The sequence below is a fragment of the Lithobates pipiens genome, unplaced genomic scaffold (genome assembly GCF_037356315.1).
Source record: "Lithobates pipiens isolate NorthernLeopardFrog02 unplaced genomic scaffold, aLitPip1_a1.2 Scaffold_18, whole genome shotgun sequence".
NCBI classification, from domain to species: Eukaryota; Metazoa; Chordata; class Amphibia; order Anura; family Ranidae; genus Lithobates; species Lithobates pipiens.
In genome coordinates, this window is record NW_027507758.1 from 600367297 (window position 1) to 600379734 (window position 12438).

General features: G+C 42.4%; 1 protein-coding gene across 1 annotated transcript in view; it reads right to left on the minus strand.

Annotated features, from left to right (window-relative positions):
* Positions 1-2418: 2418 nt before the first annotated feature.
* The window catches only part of EXTL3 (exostosin like glycosyltransferase 3), a 154804-nt gene continuing 144784 nt past the window's right edge, over positions 2419-12438 (minus strand). The window contains exons 4-6 of the mRNA XM_077489237.1: positions 10328-10472; positions 9721-9849; positions 2419-3351 (exon numbers count right to left, since the gene is read on the minus strand). Of these exons, the coding sequence (XP_077345363.1) occupies positions 3142-3351; positions 9721-9849; positions 10328-10472 (484 nt within the window). The 3' untranslated portion in view covers positions 2419-3141. The remainder of the gene's footprint in view (positions 3352-9720; positions 9850-10327; positions 10473-12438) is intronic.

Sequence of the window (12438 nt, forward strand, 5' to 3'; positions counted from 1 at the left end):
TGGGAGTGTCATGGTCTGGGGCTGCACGAGTGCTGTTGGAGCTACAATTCATTGAGGGAACCATGAATGGCAACATGTACTATGACATACTGAAGCAGAGCATAACCCCCTTCCCTTTGGAGACTGGGCCGCATTCCAATATAATGACCCCAAACACCAATACAAGATGACCACTGCCTTGCTAAAGAAGCTGAGGGTAAAGCATGTCTCCAGACCTAAACCCTATTGAGCATCTGTGGGGAATCCTCAAATGGAAGGCAGAGGAGTACAAAGTCTCTAACATCCACCAGCTCTGATGTCATCACGGAGGAGTGGAAAAGGACTCCAGTGGCAACCTGTGAAGCTCTGGTGAACGCCATGCCCAAGAGGGTTAAATCAGTGCTGGAAAATAATTGTGGCCACACAAAATATTGACGCTTTGGGCCTAATTTGTATGTTTTCACTTAGGGGTGTACTCACTTTTGTTGCCAGCAGTTTAGACATTAATGGCTGTGTGTTGGGTTATTTTGAGGGGACAGCAAATTTGCACCGTTATAAAAGCTGTACTTGCTGTACGCAGCTCACTACTTTACATTGTAGAGAAGTGTAATTTCTTCAGTGTTGTCACATTAAAAGATATAATAAAATATTTACAAAAATGTAAGGGGTGTACTCATTTTTGTCATATACTGTAAATATTGCAGTCTTGAAGTGGCTATACAGTGATTTCCATAGTTTCAAGCCCAGAAATATTGTATACATATGTTCATGTGCCCTCTGTCAGGTCAAATAGAGAGAAATAGGCGATTAATTTACTTTCTAGTGGGGAGTCCATGCATGAGAGTTCTTCTCACCATCCAGAAGTGACATGTCCAGCTGCCCCTGAGCTGAATCTGAGAACCAAGAAGCATTGAGAGCCATCAGCGCAGCCGGGAACATCAGCTGCCTCTCCACCTGCGAGCCGACCACCTTTGCCCCAGGAGTGCATGAACTTCCTATACCCTTTAACATGCGCTGTAATCTCTACAATCTTGTGAGTTTAAAATCATCTGTCCTATATTAAAATGTGTTTATCATGCTGCACGTAGATGCTGCTCTTTTCTTTGTGTTTTATACAGTGATTTCCAGCTTCCAAGGACATCGGCCATGTTTTGGCGCAGACGGACCAATGTAACAATATATAAAATACTCATATCTGGAATTCTTCAACAGTCCTTAGCCTGGAAAAAAACCAAGAAAAAAAAACAAGAAAAAAAAACAAGAAAAAAAAACAAGAAAAAAAAAACAAGAAAAAAAAAACAAGAAAAAAACAAATGCAGCCACCATATCCAAGTACAATTTCTGCAAGAACAGAAGCTATTTTACAAGTCCGTTGGAAATCCAGTGTCCTTGTAACAACTTGTGTACGAAACTGAAATAGCAAACAGTGTTGTCAGAAAAACTAGAAAAGCTACACCCTATACAAGGGAGATAAGGAGAAGAGGAAAAGGTGCGTGTGTGCGCACACGCAGTGTTACTCCTCCATTGATACAGTACAGTGAGTGTCTTAATACCCTAGGACAGTGGTCATCAACCCTGTCCTCAGGACCCACTAACAGGCCAGGTTTTATGTATTACCTTTGGGGAGATGCAGACTAGAATACTGCAATCACTGAGTAGCAAATGATATCACCTGTGATGTATTTCAGTTATCTTGCAAACCTGGCCTGTTAGTGGGCCCTGAGGACAGGGATGATGACCACTGCCCTAGGACAATAAATTGGCAGGATCAAGAGGAGGAAATTAAGGAACTTTCTGTAAGAACTGGTAAGCTGCAAGAGATTATACTTTTGTTCTAGTATTTAGATATGCAGTAAATATCGTAGCAAACCAAAATCTCTGTGGTAGCAAAACCATTGCACAAAGCAAGGCAAGTATGTAACTTTACTGTTTCTCTTGTGAACTTCGAGGCTGAATTGCTTCACAGTGCTTGCAGGTACGGGGGTCACTTTGAGTCCATTTTATAACTTATTTACTTAATAAAAAATGTAAATACCTCCCATAGCCTGGCCACTGCTCTACTTTAGGATCAAACTTTGATGAATGAGTAGTATTTAGTAACTTACATTTTTGTCATGGAAACAAATATTCACCAATAATCAACAATTTTTATTCAACCTTTTTGTGTTGACCATATAAAAAAAATAAAATAAAAAAAAAATTAATTTACCACAGGCTGAGACTACATCACTAATCCTATAAAGTGGATCGATGGTCTATACTCTTTATAAACACTTCATCTTTGCCTTTTAAGACCAGTAGATTCAATTCTGTTATTTTTCTTCAAAATTCCAAAGATCTTGTGACGTTTACTTATTAAAGTCTATGACTGTAAACAGGTACCACATCGTCACCCGGCACACCAGTCCAATGACTAAAACACATCATCCTACACGCATCAATCTGTACAGAGATTTATTAATGTACAAACGTGAAACCAATAAAGACATGGTGCGCTTCTGTGCTTTATTCGTACGTCGTAAAACTTGGCAGGGCGGGGAGGGGAGGGGCGTTAGGGAGCAGGCGGGTAGGTCGGCCTAAAGTTTCCATTGGCAGCTTTGTGCATCATAATCATTACGAGATAAATTCTCCAACTTTTATCTCCTTTAAAAACGAACAATAAATCTACCATACGACTGTTTCCAAGTCTTTGGATGGTCAATTAAAAAACAAAAAAAAAAAAACAAAAAAAAAAAACTTTATAGAATTCATTTGACGATGCTGTCGCAGTTTAAGACGACCCTATCTGGTGTTCAGTTTGGTGGTATAAATTGTTTATACACAGGTCAGATCCCACCAAACCAAAAGGTCTACATTGAGTCAACGTATGTCCTATAAAGCAGGTAAAAGTGTCTCCACACAAATGTAAAATATTTGTATGGTCATTTAAAAAAAAAAAAAAAAAATCCCCTTGGCCAGTTAAAAAGAAAAGAAAAGAAATCCATGGGAGTCAGAATTTTTGTACAGAAGTCTTCTATAATACAGATTTTCCTATAACGAAGTTCATCTTTTTATTAAGACTGGAGAGAATACTTGAGGCAACGTCTGGGTAGCAGGACATCAGAAGACCTTACTGATGGAATTCCAGTGTGTCAGGCATGGGGGGGGGGGGCGGGGAGTGGGTTATATAAACTTGAAACATTTTGTTTTGTCATGAGGAAGCCGAGTCTTGAAGAGAACAGAGTCCACCCTGAACTGGGTGTAGAGAAGCGGCATGTATCCATAGACCTTGACAAAAAAGTTGATGCACTTGTGTCGCTCGTGGAAGTGTGAGTCGTCGTGGGAGAGAGCCTGGGGACAGCCTGGGCAACGGAAGGTCCAGCGAGATGTAACCTGTGTAGGGGGAAAAAGACAGATCTTATGAACAATGTAAAGGAGAAGGATCAAGTTCAAACCAATGGATTTAATTCGCTGGTGTGAATTGTAGCGCCAGGAATCCGATTCCTGCTGCGGCTCTCAGCAGCAAGGTGCAGCAGCCGGCCCTGTTCACTACAATGACTTTGCAGTAGCAGCCATCAGCTGAACTAGTTAAGCAAATAAAGTAGTTTAAAGTAGTTTCACTAGTTATTAAAGATGCAGGAGAACTTGTGGGTAAGGCTTTTGTTATTGGTGACTTTACACCATATACAACTGTGAATCTTAATTAAAGAAATGTTCCAAAATGATAAAAAGTATTTTGATATATGTGATCTAAGATCAGTTAATGAGATGTCTGCTCACAAGTGTATATAAAGCATCCATCTCGAATGAGCTGCAGACTTGTTTTTCTGACTTATCAGAACACGTGCCGCTGTATGATGGCTACATACAGGGCTGTCTTTATTGCCGTACAATAGGGGCATCTTCCCCGGGGGGCCCAGTCACTGTTGTGGGGCTCAAACCAGCTGACCCTTGTCATGGAGCGTCCCATCCGGTAGCAGTCTAGGCCTCGGATCCCGACTAAGTCAAATCCGATGCAGACAGCAGTGCACCCTCGGGGTGGGGGGAGGTTATCGCCTTGTTCCGCGTGATCATCTCAACGCGGCAAGCGTTGCGGCCCCAGAGACAAGGGGCTGTAGGAAGGGGGAGCAGCAAAGGCAGATAGGACCGAAAGCTTGGGAGGGAGACGACCTCCCCTGCTTCCCTGATACCTCAAGAGGCAAGCAGCAGGGGACACAGGATGCCCAGCGCCTTTCAGAGCCTTAAAAGTCCTACTGCTGTCACCAATTCCACCCCCCCAAGAAATGCCACGGATCCCATCACCCCAACACTGTAACTCATCCTTTTCCCCCAGCACTGCCACTAATCCCATCCTCCCCTCGGTGAGCGGTAATTATAGGCAGTTAACTTCTAGCAACCAATCAGCAGGCAGAAATTATGTGATGTAACCTTTAGCAACTAATCAGTGAGCGGTAAGGATATGCTGTAAGCTCCGGCAACCAATTTTCAGTCTAGCTGCTATTTATTGCATGCCTCAGAGCAGATGGAGAGCGAAATTGTATGAAGGGGGGCGCACGGGGGGCTAAGAAAATGTTTGCCCAGGGTCCAATCAATATTAAAGACGACCCTCCCTACACAAAGATTTCTGAAGATATTTCTCGCTCTCTCAATTGAATATTTCCTCAATAGTAGTAACATGTGCAGAGCAAACACAACAGCTGCTCTATGGGTTGGTGCTGAGGGTGTATACTGTTTATGCGCATAAGCACAGTCGTACCTCTACAGAAAGTTTTTTTTAATATATATTTATCCAGTATACGATAATGCAAAATACATCTCTAGTTCGCAATATGGAGTTCCTGACTTAGAATAAGAAGGAGAAAACAAAGAGGAAGATTGGGGAGATGCATAAATAAACCATATTGATCATGTATAAAAAAAAAATAGCTATACAAAATAAATAAATACTGCCAGGCCTCCTGCTTTTCTATATCAAACAGACCACGTCAGGGAATAGCAGCACACCCATCCAAGTGTGGTCAGTTTTCATTGTACCTGGGGTGCATCGCTTGCTTGCACTCCGGTGGGTCAGACTTCTGACATGTCACTGTACAGCTCTTCACTGGGAAGATCAGTGTTCTGCTGTTTCTCTTCCTCCTGCTGACACATGAGCTGCTTGCCTCTTTACTGGGAAGATCAGTGTGCAGCTGTATTTCTGCCTCCTGATGACACTCCCTGCAGTTTTTTTCTACTGGAAAAATCAGTGTGCTGTTTCTCTTCCTTCTGCTGATACAACCCCTGCACAACTCTTTACTGGGAAGAACAGTGTCCTGCGGTTTCTCTTCAACCTGCTGACGCACTCCCTGCACAACTCCTCAAAGTGTATTACAGTGGACTGTCTGTGCTCCATTCAAGCTTCTGTGGACATGCCCTCCAATTGTCAGAAGTCTCTACCCCAGCCTCCCTGAGCTTCTTATACAGCTCAGAACCGAGGTCATGTGATCACTTATTGCAGAAAAAAAAATATATACATTGCCTCTTTATTCTCTCTAAAGCATAAATATTGGAAATCTGAATGCATTCTTTAAACTTTGCGCCCAGGCCAATTCTAACATTTCTCTCTTACATGTAAAATTCATAATTTTTTTGCTAGAAAATTACATAGAACCCCAAAACATTATATATGTTTTTTTTAGCAAAGACCCTAGAGAATACAATGGCGGTTGTTGCGACTTTTTATCTCGCACGGTATTTGCACAGCAATTTTTTGAACACTTTTTTTCAGAAAAAAAATCTGTTTCATGCTTTAAAAAAATAAATAAAATAAAGTTAGCCCAATAATGTGAAAGATGAAGATACGCCGAGTAAATAGATACCCAACATGTCATGCTTCAAAGTTGCACGCGCTCGTGGAATGGCGGGAAACTTTGGTATTTAAAAATCCCCATAGGCGACGCTTTAAAATTTTTTACTGGTTACATGTTTTGCGTTACAGAGGAGGGCTAGAATTATTGCTCTCGCTCTAACGTTACCTCACATGTGTGGTTTGCACACCGTTTTCATATGTGAGCGGGACTTACGTATGTGTTTGCTTCTGCATAAGAGCTCACGGGACAGGGGCGCTTTACTTTTTTTACTTTTATTTTTTAGTTTGACACTTAAAAGATAAAAATAAAAATTTGATTACTTTTATTCCTATTACAAGGAATGTAAACATCCCTTGTAATAGGAATATGGCATGATCGGACCTATTTACAATGAGATATGGGGTCAATAAGACCCCACAACTCACCTCTAGGCTGGGACACCTAAAATAAAAAAAATTAAAAGATCACGGCTTCCCAGCTGAGGCGGCGCTGTTATTTGAATGCAGAGGCCGGGCGTGACGTCATAACATCGCGCCTGGCCTCCGAATGATCATAGAGACTCCGGCGACCATCTGGTCCGCCAGAAATCTCTATGATCATTATTCTGGGGCCGGCGGATCCTGTGTCCAACTCACTGTTGGAAGCGATGAGTCGGTAGAAGCACCGGAGGGCAGCGGGAGAGGGACGACGACATCCCCTCCCGCCGCCCATAAGAACGATCAAGTGGCGGAACAGCCGCTATGATCGTTCTTACGGTGCAGGGAATCGCCGGCTGAAAATGCCGATATCTGAATGATGTCTGTAGCCTTAGGCATCATTCAGATATACCCCCGGAAAGTTGAAGTGGTTAATAGATGAACTACTGTATCTGAAGACTTCCAGTATCTTCATGCTAAAAAAAAAAATATTATATTAAATATAAAAAAAATATGTTTGTGAATATGGTATACGTTAATGTATTTAGTTCATATTAACACAATTCCAAGAATAAGTCAGAATATCTCAGGTGATTTATCCATGAGATTGTATCCAAAACAAGCTTTATTAAAAACTTCAATTTCGATACCGCTTGTCTCTATGTGAACCCCCTGGAGGGTTTTAAAGAAAAAAACAAACGCAACTTTTTTGTTGAAATCAACTGGAAAAATCAACTCATCCCAAAAACACTGCCAATGTGCTAAAGTCTGAAAATAACTCAAATAACTTTAAAGCTTAAATTGTTACTAAACTCACAACAGTAAAATCAATCTGTTAATGCAGTAAAGCATTTTTGTTTGTGGCAGCTAAGGGGTTAATCCTCCCTTCTCTAATACTCCCCTTCTTCCACTTTCCCCAATCTGCTAATAGAACAGAGCCTTGGGGAAAAGCTGCACATGCTCAGTTTGGTGTGTATGGCTAGAGAGATTTTTCCTAGGGAGGGTGCAGATGATCAGCACAGGGCCAATTAGCACTGTCCACACAGAGGGTTAGGGGGTCCTGCAGCCTCATAGGGCAACCAGGGGAGAATTAAAACTCCTTTCAAGCTGTAACCAGTGCTCTGCCCAGACACTGATTGAAGCTGCAAGACTGCCATAGATTGCTGATGAGAAACGGTATTTAGGCATTTAGATTTACTAAAATAATTGCATTTCCATATTCTGTGTACTGTGAGTGACCAGATATAGTGAATGCAGGCTCCGGGGTTTAGTAACACTAACTACAAAGTAGATATACGAGGTCCAAATTAACCATTAATGCATTATTCAGTGTGTTTTTGTTTAACTTAAGCAGAATAAATACCCAATTTTGGCTATGTATTAGGGCTCCATGCACACTGGACATTAAAATAACGTTCTAAAAATGGCAGTAGCTTTGCAGTGCGTCTTTCAACGTTTAATGTTTTTGCTATAGCGTTTATTGGCGTTTATCCACGATAGCGAGGTTTTTTTTTCCCCCAATGGATCAAAAACGTTAAAAAGCAATGGTGAGCCACGTTTTTGAGCGTTTATGGACGTTTATCAGCATTTGGCGGTTTTTTTGTGGTCGGAAAAACGACTCCTGAATGCGATTTTATGGCGTTCAGAAAACAGCCCATAAACTCCACTCCTGATAAAAGTTCAAAAAATTCCATGTGTGCATGGACACATAGGATAACAGAGGGGCGTTAATGGGCTGTTAAAAAAAAAACAAAAAAAAAAAACACCCAAACTCCAAAAAACAGCCGTTTATGAGCTCCATTGTGCATGGAGCCTCAGCCGTTTGTACAACAGAGCTCAGACAGAATAAGTGATAAGCAGCACAAGGGCGAGTTGGTTGTGCTCTGCAGTGTAAGCAGCATGCCGATAGGAGGAGACAGCAGGGAGATGGAGAGATGATCCTACGTCTGTTATTTCTTGCTTCACTGTCCAGTCACAGGATGGGGAGGGGGACTAAGTGAAAGAAAAACTACAGCAGAGGAAGATCAAGCCCCACCATCTTCAGGACAGTACTCTGCCATGTGTCAGAGCTGACTTAGCATTTCAACTTCCCCCTGCTCCAACTTCCATGACACAGAGATTACCGCTCCAACTTCCCAGATCCACAATGAAGTGCTAACCCTGATGGAACTCACAGGTGCTGGCTCTGCTCAAGATTGAGGAGAAAAAGAATTCCTGGATGGCCGCACATCAAAAAAGGCATTTTTATTGGCAAACTATTAAAATCAAAGTACAGTCACCTCACAAAAATAGGGAAAACAGGACAAATTTCTAACGTGTTTCACACCCCATTATAACTCTTATTCATAGCTATGAATAAGCGCCATGATGGGGTGTGAAACACGTTCGCTATTTGTCCTGTTTTCCCTATTTTTGGGAGGTGACTGTACTTTGATTTTAATAGTTTTCCAATATAGATGCTTTTTTGATGTGCGACCATCCAGGAAATCTTTCTCCTGCTCCAACTTCTAGCAGTGACTCATCAGCTCCCCCTTTCAGTGATGACTGGAAAGCTCCTCCCTCCCAGTATTGATTCAAAAGCTCAGCTCCCACCTGCCAGCAGTGACTTAAGATTCCCAGTACCACTCTTAAAATAGAGCTCTGGCTCCTCCTAGCATATTCTGCACCAGAGATACCAGTATGCTGTGACTACCAGAAGATCGTCCCAAAGAGACACTATCCAATCAGCAGCTCTGTATGGCCTGCTGCCATCTATCCCCCTTTCACTCAGTGGCTGAAAAACCCAGTGACATTGCACACCACTTGAATGCATTTGTCAAGGTGAAGACAAACTTTTGTTCTCATAATCTCTATGAGCAAGTAGCAACGGAACGTGCTGCAGCAACGGAAAGTGCTGCAGCAACGGAAAGTGCTGCAGCAACGGAAAGTGCTGCAGCAACGGAAAGTGCTGCAGCAACGGAAAGTGCTGCAGCAACGGAAAGTGCTGCAGCAACGGAAAGTGCTGCAGCAACGGAAAGTGCTGCAGCAACGTTGTAGTGCACTGCGATAAAACACGAGAACAGACCCTATACAAACCAAGGCTTCTTGCATTGTCCAACACTAACCAATGCAGCCCACCAGGGCTGGCATTAACCAGTCCTTAGTAAAGTGGAAAAGCAACAAACGTTTCTATTAAAGAGCCTGGCATTGGGGATGGAAGATCACTTCCTCATTAGGTAAAGTGATGATGCAGCAGTCTGTGGCTCCTGTACATCTTATATTGCTGCTCTCATGGTTTAAATGATGTGGAGTGTGTGTGAGGATAAATATCCATGGAAGAAAAAAAATGTCTGCCCATTATTCCCAGCTCAGACCTGGACAGAGGCCCGGCATCCACTCCTTAAGTCGATTACAAAGTACAGAAGGACTTCGGGGACCTCTAAAAAAAGAGGCCAAGCACAATTCACTACCTAGAAATAGCCGCGTTATAGCGTGCAAGCAGGCGTGATGCGCGGACTTACCTTGATGGGAGGTTTACGGGTGATGTGGGAGACCAGGAAGTTCATGGCGATATCCTCGCAGTTAATGTACTCATCCACCATGTCTCGGATCGCCTGCGGCATCACGTAGGAGTATAAATAGGCATAATACTGGGGAGAGAATACAAAACACCATATAAATGCACACGTGCATTCAAAGGTCATTTTCAACATTTTGAAATTTGCAGCATTAACATAATCCCTGGTGATTCTGCCATGACGATCCTGGTTTGGGCACTTCCTGTTATAGCATGACTATGTTGTTTTCCCGTCTGTGCTTCTGCATTTTCCTGCAGTCACACAGGCCTCTATTGGAGACTACAAGTGGACATTTTATCACATTATACAGGCAGTGTCCCCTCTAGTTACCATCGGTAAACCCACCCTTGGAAATGCAATGCTGCCCTTTTTCAGCAACATCATAAAAATCTGTCCCTCTGTGGTCACTAAACTTCTAATAGCCTGTGATGCTAGTAACAGAAGATCCCTGGGGGTTATGGGGTTAAAATCAATTGTTTTTAACGAGCGTAAGCTGCAGGTTTTCCTTATACAGAGAGAGAAGGCTACAGAGCTATACATAGTTTTTTACCTTGTGAAAGAAGGCAGCTCCTGTCAGCACCATGGACAGCTCACAGGAATAGTTGGAGTTGTAGAGCCAGGACTGGTGAGGGATGTCCCAGGCATGATAACGTCCAGGAAAGCCAACAATGCGGTCCCGGGCTTCCCTCCACACACTGCAATACAAAAAGGAGGAAAAGACTGTAATGCACATCTTTAATCACTGTATAGAGCACACCCCGCTGCTAAAACCCCACACAAATGAACGGTCTACATAGTATAAAGTAATGGAAAGAGCAGTAACCAACCAGATTTCGGTTTACTCAAATCTTAAAAACAAATGATTGGTTGCTACAGCATACTTACTATACACATTATTGTAGAGTCTGCCTGTGGTACCAAATATAAAAGCACATAAAGATGTGTACTAAAGCACATTAAATCTGAAATAAACTCTGCATCGTTTTATTTTTTCTTAAATGGGCTTCCACAAGCGGGTAGTATATGTGCACCATGGCAAATACCTATCAAATAATCTCCTCTAGAGCTTCCGCTGGTCATGGGTGCTTCCATCTTCTCCAGGTGTATTCCTTTCCGGGTTCGGTCTGCGTGGCTGCATGATTGGCCAGGCCTTGATGATGTCACTTCTGCACATGCACAAGGAAGTCACATGTCTAGGACCTTCTTTAACACGAGCTGCCCGAGCCTGAACATTGCAGGGCCCAAAGCAGCTGCCCCTTGAGCCCCCGCTGCCGGAAATGGCATACTTACCAACAGTCCTGGGACAGCCTCACTAATTGGTCCATTGTCCTGGGATGTTCTGATTTTCAGTAATGTGCAGCATGCCTCTGTTTCTCCTGATCACCATGGTGTCCGGACACTGAGGCCTCAGCATTAGGATCAGGTGGGATCTGTAGGCAAACAGCGTGCGGGTCTGCAGACAGGTTCAAATCCCTGTAAGGAGTCTGGAGAAAATGACACCATGGTCCTGCCCCCTCTCCAGAAGCACAGCTTTTGTTTTGATGCGTGCTGCTGAGCGGTCGGACTGCGGAAAGATGATATTAGTCCCCCAGTAATTGTAGGCAGTATAAGTAGCAACACCCCACTGATATGACCTGGATGGTGGGGGAAAAAAAATGGTGCCAGGGATACAGTACTATACTGCATCATTTTTGTCCGTCCCTTCCCACAGATGCCGTGGTCGGGGGGGGGGAGAAGGGAATGGAGTGGTGCGATATGCATTCAATCAGCTTTAGTGTTAGAGGGCAGATGATATATCAGGGGCCCAATAGACCTATGTAGGGCTACAACTAACGATTATTTTCATAATTGATTAGTTGGTCGATTATTGTTTCGATTGGTTAATAACCTTAAAAGAAAAAAAAAAAAAGGTAATTTGTTGTTGGGCAGATTGAAAAACACAAATTGCCACAAAACGCATTATTACATGCTTTTCTGCAGCTTCTCCATTGAAGTATATTGAAACAAAAAAACAAAATAGCAACGTTTTTGCGTTAAAAAAGCTCCCATAGGAAACCATGTAAATGAACTGTAGTGTGTTTCTGCAAAAAGCACCAAAAAACACAGAGGTGTGACCCAGGCCTGAGATGTTTAGTAACATAATTGGGTTAAAAAAACTAAAATTAGTACAGAAAGAGCAAATAATCGCTACTGTAAGGGCTTAATTTTTTACTATGGGACAGTGAAAATATTTACAGTAGCCATTTGCTCTTTTTGTACTGTAAAGGGTTAATTTTAGTTTTTTTTTTTAACCCCATTATGTTAGTGGCTGATTAATCGATTATAAAAATAGTAATCGATTAACTTCATAATCGATTAGTTGTCGATTAATCAATTAGTTGTTCCGGCCCTAGACGTATGATCTCTCAATAAGGAGAACCTGTCATAACAAAATTGTATGACATATGGGACCCCATGTGAGATATTTTATTGATAAAAGGTGTACGAAAAGAAAAAAAGAAAGAAAGTTACAACCGGACACATAAGGCCTCATGTAAACTGCTGCTGCTAAAATGGACGTTTAGGAGCAGTTGAGCATTTTTTTCAGCTGCCCCTGAACCCTTCTGTATGTTATCTTATCAGTACATATACAGGGGGTCGTTTACAGCTGTTTTTAGGCAG